At 44.7% G+C, this 9116-nt stretch overlaps 2 protein-coding genes across 3 annotated transcripts; one reads left to right on the top strand and one right to left on the bottom strand.

Annotated features, from left to right (window-relative positions):
• Nucleotides 1-432: 432 nt before the first annotated feature.
• pmvk (phosphomevalonate kinase) lies at nucleotides 433-2362 on the bottom strand. The gene is made up of 5 exons (XM_005935869.3): nucleotides 2009-2362; nucleotides 1610-1673; nucleotides 1065-1217; nucleotides 863-992; nucleotides 433-782 (listed from the first exon to the last, which is right to left on the bottom strand). Exons 1-5 carry the CDS (start codon nucleotides 2101-2103, stop codon nucleotides 622-624), a joined length of 603 nt encoding a protein of 200 aa, XP_005935931.1. The 5' UTR covers nucleotides 2104-2362; the 3' UTR covers nucleotides 433-621.
• A 351-nt stretch (nucleotides 2363-2713) lies between these two features.
• decr1 (2,4-dienoyl CoA reductase 1, mitochondrial) lies at nucleotides 2714-8898 on the top strand. 2 transcript variants are annotated; one of them, XM_005935866.3, is made up of 10 exons: nucleotides 2714-2839; nucleotides 6530-6729; nucleotides 7140-7197; nucleotides 7276-7362; nucleotides 7462-7609; nucleotides 7782-7881; nucleotides 7994-8066; nucleotides 8157-8303; nucleotides 8443-8505; nucleotides 8606-8898. In XM_005935866.3, exons 1-10 carry the CDS (start codon nucleotides 2774-2776, stop codon nucleotides 8663-8665), a joined length of 1002 nt encoding a protein of 333 aa, XP_005935928.1. In that variant the 5' UTR covers nucleotides 2714-2773; the 3' UTR covers nucleotides 8666-8898. The 2 variants fall into 2 exon arrangements, with proteins under 2 accessions (XP_005935928.1, XP_005935929.1); XM_005935867.3 differs by having other exon boundaries at nucleotides 2745-2818.
• Nucleotides 8899-9116: the final 218 nt, after the last annotated feature.

The following is a 9116-nucleotide window of genomic DNA, read 5'->3' as shown; positions in this document are numbered from 1 at the left end:
ATCGACTCATTTTCCTCTGAAACGGTGAGGCAGCTGTGAAGTTGTACTCCAGTACAAATACACGTCCGCAGGAGAGTTTAAAAACTGACACCAGGTCAGTTTTAGGCTCAGAGTCTTAAAACCTGGTCACGTTCTAGTGACTGAAAGTGCAAACTTGGGTAAACTTTCAGGCTTGTGGAACAGGCGTGTGCTGAGAGCCGGTGAAATGGCTCCTTTTATTACACCAGCGTTGTCTTCCAGCTGCAGAGCCACGTTCATTCAACATCTGCTGGACTAAAGTAGGAACTGCAGAGTTTGGAACGAAGCCTCGGCTGTCATCTTTCTCATTGAAATCATTGATTTAACCTGCTCAGACCAGCAGAGGGCGCTCGTACACCAGCAACAGCTGAGGGGGACTACAAACTTCTAAACACAACAACACAGGGCCTGAACAGGTGTTAAATAAAACTTTATTGATCAGCTGAACAATAGTTTTGTAGTTCATTCTGCTGAAAGCATGCCGTCCTCCCTTCTTTAAAAACATGCCAGACCACCTGCAGCAGCTGCTCTGAAACACCTGAGCTGCAGGTTAGGTCAACCTGTTAGTTCTGTGGGCGGGACCACCTGATCAGTCACTGATGATCAGCTTTGATTTACTGATGATGTTGAAGCTGCTTCCTCTGTGAGCTGCAAGATTGGACGCAGCTGCTCGTCCAACGAGGGGGCGTCGGCTTCATTAATTACAATCCAATCAAATTCAACTCCGTTGTCCAGACCGCACTCCGACTCTGCATCGTCGACACCTGAGAGACCGAGATGGGCAGACAGGTGAGACGGAAAAAGGTGAGAGAAACAAACGGTTAGTAGGAGGATTCAATCTCACCTGCAGTGAAGCTCCATCCCCTCTGTGACCTGGTCTTCTCGGAACTTTGAACTCTGACACTTTGAGTCTGTTGAGGAAACTCTGCCTGGAACCACTGCAGGTCCGAGAGCCGCCGCGCGTCGCTCACCAACTGACCAATCACAGAGCACAGCTCAGCTGTCTGAAGGATGACATCACAGCAACATGATCCACGCTCACCTACCCACACTGGTTGGCAGGCTCCTCTGCTCGCCAGGCGACAGAAGAAGCTGGGGTCCTGACGGCGGCGAGATTCTCCCCAGCGAATCATGTCAGCTCGATACTGCTCCTTATAAGGTCCAGGACCCATCAACTGGTCCAGGTCCAGACCGTGTTCCTGCAGAACCAGAAGCAGCCTTCTTGGTATAGTGTCTGGCTGTGGTTTATCAGCTTCAGGTACAGTAGCAAACTGGCAGGTATGATGAGGTGTGACCCCCGAATGGGCTGTTTCACCTGGACACCTCACACATGTCTGAGTATGAATATAAACTGCTGCTGGAGGATGTGGTCCATGAGGTGGTTCCCAGGAACCTTCTGGAGATCAAACCTGCTGCCCTACTCGCACATCCTCCATCGTCATCAGCCTGAGCAACCCTGAAGGAGCTCCGAGACCTGGACGGTCACCCACCTTAATCCAGGAGAACCAGTTGGCCAGGGATCTAAACTCATGACCTCCAGGTAAAGTGCAGAGATTTGTGTGAAGGTGCATCTGGAGCAGGTGAGGCTCACCTGAGCATACTGCTCCTTTAGGGGTCCAGACAGGCGCAGGATGCAGCAGACGTCAGGGCCCAACCTGCACGGTCAGCACAGTGAGGTAAACATGGACAGGTGTCCAAGTGTTCCAGGTGTTTGTGTTTTAAACAACAAACACTCGGAAACACAAATAACAAATATTTACAAATACAAGGTTAACATTAAGAAAGGCGGATTTAAAAACTGGATCGTGATATAATGATGATGATGATGGTGGCGGTGGGTTATCTTATACAAAAAGTGCAGTTTGTGCTTCTCTGGTTTCTGTTTTAGCTGTAGTGGAGCTGAAACTGGGTCCGAAATCTGCTGTGAAAATTCAAATGTCTCTTGTTGCTGAATTTTCCATAAATTACGAAATATTCCAGGTGTGTTTACCTCTGCTGGATCAGCTCCGTCACGTAATCTTTTCCGGACTTCCTCTTCCCGCTGAAGACCAGAACCAGGCTGGGCTCGGAGACCCGGTCCTCCATTGCTGATCAATCCTCTCATTCAGCTCCGCGCGCATCGATCAGCTTCTGTTTATCAGTTCAGATTTCCGGTCGGACCATGACGGACCGGAACCGTAACTGGCCCAGTAGACAGGAAGGAACAAAACCAAAGTCCTCCGCGAGCGCAGGTCATCAGTCACCGAAGCTTCATCAGATCAATTATCAATACCAAACCGACTGGCCATCGATCTGCGACGCGTCAAGCTGTTTGTGGACAAAACGGAGCTCGGTTTGCGTAACGCAATAGCGATATTACGGTAACACACGATCGTCGTCAGATGTGGACTGAACCACTGTGCAGGGAGGAGGGGGCGTCGTCACTGCTAACGTAAAGAAAGAAAGAGCGAGGCTAAAAAAACAAACTTTGATTGAAAATTGAAATTTAAAAAACAGATTAGAGGTGATTTTAGCTTAAAACTAGAAACTTTATTATTTAAAAAAAACAAAACCAGGCGATCAATAATAGTCGTCGTCGTCATCAAGAACCAAATCTAATACAACTTTTAATTCAGAAATGGACAAATTCTAATCCAGGTCAGTCCCGAGTGATTCCCGAGCATTAACCGGACTGGGAGCTTTTCCGTTTTGACGTTCCTGCCGCTCCTGCTTTACTTAGTACGACCCGTTATGACGCCTTCGTGAGCCGACGAAGATGGCGGCGCGTGTCGTGGGGAGAGCAGGGAGGCTCGCGCTAGTCGTAAGGAGCTCCGCTGTGCGCGTGAGGGAAACTTTAATTATGCAGCACTTTGTTGATGCCCTCACTCGGGCGTCTGTGACGTCAGAAAGCGGACTGTTTGAGCGATGATCGAGTAAATACGTTTTTTAGGGTGTTGACCTCTCACCCAGCTATCGCATGTCCACCTGAGGCGCGTGCCTCAGCGCACAGGCAGCTGAGTGGTTGATTAGAAGTTCCCATGAATTCAGCCAGATGTGAGCAGATGTTTCCTGAGCTGTCCTGGCTGATTTCATCCTCTGCACTGACAGTACACTGTATATGTCAGGATATTAGATTATAAAGCAATGCGTATTTTATATTTCTCACTAATTTCCCCCTATCTCAGTTACTGTGCTGAAGTGCGGGGGAATACATATACGAGTAATATAAAACCTGTATACTTGTTACAGAAGAAAGTGGTATGAATGGTTCATAATGTTAAATACAGAGAACATACAAATAATCTGTTTATAAAATCGAATTTGTTGAAATTATAAGATTTAGTGAAATTACAAACATTATTAATCTTGTTCAAGGCAAAAAATAATACATTACCTCTGAAGTTACAAAGTTTATTTGTATTGTGTTCAGGAAGTGAGGATTGTAGAAGGAAATTTTATTTGAGGCATCAGTTTGCTAGGACCTCACAAAGGCAAATGTGTCTGACGGTTAGCGGTATAAGAACATGGAATTCTCTTCATGATAATCTTAAGAGTTGTACAAATATACACCATTTTAAAATGTGTTACACGCTTAAAACGATAACTGGGCTAAATGTGGAAGGAACAGTTCTTCTGTGCCATCAAGTAGAATCAGAATCAGAGAGACTTTATTTATCCCCAAGGGGGCAATTAACATACAACAGAGCAGCATGACGTTGAAGATAAGGACAGGGCATAAACAGGTAATAAGAGTGAGATAATAAATACACAGAATATACAGTATATACACAGTTTTAAAATTTTACAGTTTTAAAATTAAAGTGACTGAAAGGTCAGTAAATAACTGTAAGTGACTATAAGTGAATGAATTGTCGGTAGTATAAGAAGAGTTTATGTTTCTGGTGTCATTTCTAAACCCCCCCCCCCCCATTCCCACATGCATACTACCCTTTAGGGCTAAGCCCCGGGTGTATAAAATGTGTCAACAGTATCCATGACACACAACGTAACGTTCGATAATGTGTCATTTCAAAAGCATCTGCTCTAAGAGCCATGCTTACAGAGTGCTTTGTAGTGAATCAGAAGAGTCGACTCCCATTGAGCGACGGCCGGCTTCTCACTTAATTTCCGTTCGCTGCTCAGCTCTCACACAGTGGCTCAGCTATGCTCCAATTAGGGCTGGGCGATATAGCCTAAAATCCATATCGCAATATAATTTGAAGCACGTGCGGTAACGATATATACTTCGATATATTATTTTCTTCTGTATAAAGTATTTTCCACACTATAAGGACTTAAAATCCTTTAATTTTCTCAAAAATCGAGAGTCTACCTTATGTATGTATTTTGGTTGTGCTTACTGACCTCGAACCGATTTTGGCTGCAGAAATCTGTTAAAAATGTTTTAGTGTAACTTTGGTAAGCCGCACTGCTTGATGGATCGTCAGAGCATTACGGCTGCCGTAGGGAGGAGCTTCAGAGTAATCTGGGTCCAAAACTCTGCTTCAGGTCCCAAAGTCAAAGACACTGAGAGTTAAAAACTGTCTAAATTCTTTCATCTTTAATAAAATTATCAGCGTTGCTGCTTTACCAGGTGTAACAATTAAGTTTAACATCCAGGCATCCATGAAAACAGAATTCATTAAATTTAACAGAGTTAGAAGTTAGCAGGAAGTTAGCTCGCTAGCTTCCACCTAAACATTTCATACCATGTTCTGACTGAGATTTTTGAAACTAATTCAAACGTACAGCTCTGCTGTCACTTCCAACATAAATGAAGACAGGAAACTAAACAGCAGTGGGTTTGCAGGGTTACTGAAGTTGGGCTAGCTGGTATATAATGTTGTGCTACGTGACTGCTAGCGACACAGCTATGTTAGCATAACATTAGCACAGTGAAGCTGGAGGATGAACGCTAACTTTTTTTCCCACTCGATAAAAGTTAACGTGAGGGATTCTGGTGGTCAGGGACAAATGCAGTCGCATAGCAGGATGCTGTACACGGGCCAAACTTCATTCAGGAGAACAACTGAGATTATTCATCCACAATACGAGGCTAGTCATTAATATACTGCAACAACATGGGAACAGAGCAGCTGCGAGAGAATTCAACATTAATGAATCGATGTTACGGAAGTGGAGGAAGCGCAGTTTTTGGCTTTCCCCATATTTCAAAAGTGCTTCATCTCTTTGCTATGACTGTCGCCCGCCATAATTTCCAGATGATAATGGTTGCAGCCGCTGCCATGCTTTCGACCAAAACAGGCGCAGCTTGATGACATCATCAACATGCACTATCGCGATAGAGCGATATAGTCAAAATCTCTATCGTTGGCCAAATTTATATCGTTTCTATCGTATATTGTTTATATCGCCCACCCCTTGCTCCAATCCCTCCATATTGTGGCCAGTCACATGCGAGGATATAGGATAATATACAGAGAGGGTGAGAGATGCGACAGTCAAGTGGAGCGTGCGTCTGTCCTCTCAGTAAATGAGTGAGACAGTAGACAGCGGTGAGGAGGGCTATGCGAGTGCAAAAACACATAAATATGCCCGACACCCGTAAACGAAGCAGCATCTGGCTGCAGTTTAAAGACTTTTTTTTGTCTTGGTCTTGTCTTGGTCTCAGTTTAGGTGGTCTTGACTACAAGTCTACTCTGTATTAACAAACATGCCATATTGGCCCAGTTTATTTTTCTTATCATTGTTGTGAGGAGACCATAAATAGCATTTGGATTTTCTGTTGTACAGTTCATTTGATGTTATGGATAAAAACCTTTGATCCTTTTTTTGTTTCAAAATAGCTGATAACTATTCGCTGATAGCTGCCAACATCTGCGAACAAATATAATTCTATAAAGTGGTTCTATATAGTGTGTAACTGTTCATATAAAGCGTTATTACATTTATTGCTAATGCAGTCATATGGCACATTGACTTCTGAGGAAAGTTTAGATGGCACTCATCATCAGAAAGGTTGCCGACCCCTGCACTATACAACCATCATCAGCTAAAATTCATATGAATCTCTGCTACACTTGATGTAACTGTGTTCTTTACTTTAAACCATCGCAGTGCAGCAAACTAACCTGTTTATCCTGCTCTAACCTGCAGAGGATTTTAAATAACAGTTAGTCCGCCTCAGATTGATTTACAGCAGGTTTCACAATATGAAACAGCCGCACAACTACTGTAACCTGCACATTTTCACTTTATTCTCCAAACGATTATTAACAAGTTTTTCTTAACGTGGCCCTGATACTCCGTAGAGCAATGAGACTGATCAGTTTCATCAGAGTAAATAAGCATGCGATTGGTGGTGGTTAGATGAACTTCCTGTCAGGAGATTAATGAGATCAATAAGCCCCGACTCAGTTACACACTTATTTACTAGAAGGACTCACCTGTCAGGTACATTTTGAAAGTTCAAATTGGAAGAGTCTATCAATAAAGAGGCTAACTGATGCTCAATGCAATCAATCACTACTTTTACCGGATTGATGAAGTGATTAATCGTATGTGTTTGCAGCTCCAGTCGAGGCTCCACGGGTCAACAGGTCTCCGCTCCGGGTCGCAGGCCAACTTTTTTCCGCCCCTTGAAGACGCCATGCTGCCCTCGGGAAGCTTCAATAACCGTATGGCCTTAATCACAGGAGGAGGGACAGGGCTGGGGCGCGCCATGACTGCCACCCTGTCGCAGCTGGGAGCGCAGTGCATCATTGCCAGCAGGTGACCACAATCTGTTTTAAATCTGATCGTCAGCGCAGGAACTGTCGATTTCATCACGATGTTTGCAGAGATCCCACAGAACCAGCTGGTGAAGGTGAAGAGAGGCCCATTAAAACCGCACCGTTAACTTTAACCTCTCCTCTCTCATTATTAAGAATCGTCACACTGAGGTTTACCTCAGTTATTTTTGATAGCAGGGAAAACCTGTTTTCATACATTAGACCAGAACTCTAGAGAGCCTCTGAATTCTCCTCTTCAGTAACCTGACTTTATAGATGAGTCGGTGCCTTTTTCATCAGAGCAACATTCGGATCTTCCTCCATCTCCTCTTTAAACCAAGCAGCCACCAGAACTCAAAACCAGCCGCGAGCACTGTCTGAACCCTGATTCCATCTTGGTTTGTGCTTCAGGAAGCTGGACGTCCTGCAGCGGACAGCTGAGGAGATCAGCAGCCAAACTGGAAACAAGGTCAGAACCAGAATCTGGATCCAGTACAGACTCTGTGTAGTCTGTCCTGGTCCAAACGAGTTGTCTCTTTGTCCTCAGGTGCATGCGGTGCAGTGTGATGTCAGAGATCCTCAGGCCGTCTCTCAATGTGTCGATCAGATTGAGGCTCTGACTGGACTTCCTGATGTAAGCACACACACACACCAAACACTCACCTCTTTCTGGATCTCTGAGGCCCCTCATTGGCTGACCCATACCCTAAACCTTCCATCCTGATTGGTGCAGGTAATAATCAACAATGCTGCAGGAAACTTTGTCTGTCCGTCAGAACGTCTGTCGCCAAACGCCTGGAAGACCATCACTGACATCGTCCTGAACGGGACAGCGTTTGTCACCTTGGAGCTCGGAAAGAGGCTGATCCAGAACCAGAAAGGTAGAGAAACCTTTTCCTGTCCAGCTGTTGATTGGCTCTTTAGGCATAGAGTGCCACCTTTTTTGGCATTCGAGACTTCTCTCCGAGAATCTGTTCAGATGTCTTTGACTGTCTCGCTCTGATCATGTGTGTCAGGTATGTTGCTGTCTGGTTTTTATTGTTGTTTGTTTAGGAGCATCCTTCCTTGCCATCACCACCATATATGCTGAGTCTGGTTCTGGTTTTGTGGTCCCAAGTGCTTCAGCAAAGGCCGGAGTTGAGGCGCTCTACAAGTAGGTTAAATTCCATTTTGATTTCGGAGGTCACTCTGTAAGGTTAGATGACCTTGAACGTCTCACAGCATCACCTGTGGTTAGCATTATTAGTGTTGTGGCTGTGTCTCAGGTCTCTGGCAGCAGAATGGGGGCGCTATGGCCACAGATTCAACATCATCCAGCCTGGACCAATCAGAACAAAGGTGCCACCCACGTGACTGTAGCGGCTGGTGTTTGTTATCTTCAGTTTGTTATTGTTGTTTAGGTTTTTTGGCTTGTTTGGGGGGTTTCAGGGGGCCTTCAGCCGTTTGGACCCAACTGGAGCCTTCGAGAAGGCCATGATCGACCGCATCCCAACGGGCCGACTTGGCACACCAGCTGAGATCGCAAACCTGGCAGCTTATGTGAGCAGCAACTATGCCTCCTGGATGTCTGGAGCTGTGAGTTTAAAATGACCTGGAGTCAAAGGTCAAACCGTTGTAGGGTTGGATGGTTCATGAGGTGTATTTACGAGGCGCCACTAATTGATCAGATTGAACTTCCTGCTGAATGTAACAGGAACTGCATGTTTGTTTTCAGGTGATTCGGTTTGATGGAGGAGAGTATGTGTCACTCGCAGGAGAGTTTAATGAACTGCGCAGTGTGAGTGTCGCATTGTGTCCCTCTGCCAATTTCACACCTGAATATTCAGTGGCTCCACCTATTTACTGTATTAACATTTGTTCAACTCTTTGTGTCTCAGGTGACTCCCGATCAGTGGAAGCTACTGGAGGCGATGATCAGAAAGACCAAAGGATCCTGAAAGCACAGTGACACTCATCATAAGACCACCACAGTCATTCAAATCACTCTCTGCAGTGAAGATGTAATTATAAACCTGACAGGAGTTCAGATAAGTGAATGAATGATCAATCAGCTGATCTTCAATAGCCAACCTGTTAGCTTACAGCTGGGGTGAGGCTGTCACATGACTGTTTGCACATACTCAGTGTAAATGCTTTGGACAGTTTGATAATAAAAAAGGTCATCTTCTGAGGTCTGAGTTTCTTTTTTGTTTTTGCGTTTTTACTTTTAACAGTTTTTATTCATGATCAGGAAAAGCAAAAACACATAACAAAGCAGACAAGAGAAAAAAACCCAAAGGAAATCACATGCATTAAAGTCATATACCTGTGCAAATACGCATATGGGGGGAAAAACAGAAAAGAAAAGAAAACAGAAAGAAGAGAGAAACAAACAAGAAAGAAACAAAA

The sequence above is a fragment of the Haplochromis burtoni genome, unplaced genomic scaffold (genome assembly GCF_018398535.1).
Source record: "Haplochromis burtoni strain Fernald_Lab_line unplaced genomic scaffold, NCSU_Asbu1 Contig_190, whole genome shotgun sequence".
Taxonomy (NCBI): domain Eukaryota; kingdom Metazoa; phylum Chordata; class Actinopteri; order Cichliformes; family Cichlidae; genus Haplochromis; species Haplochromis burtoni.
Note: the sequence above shows the minus strand (reverse complement) of the source record. Positions and strands in the feature narration are given on the sequence as shown.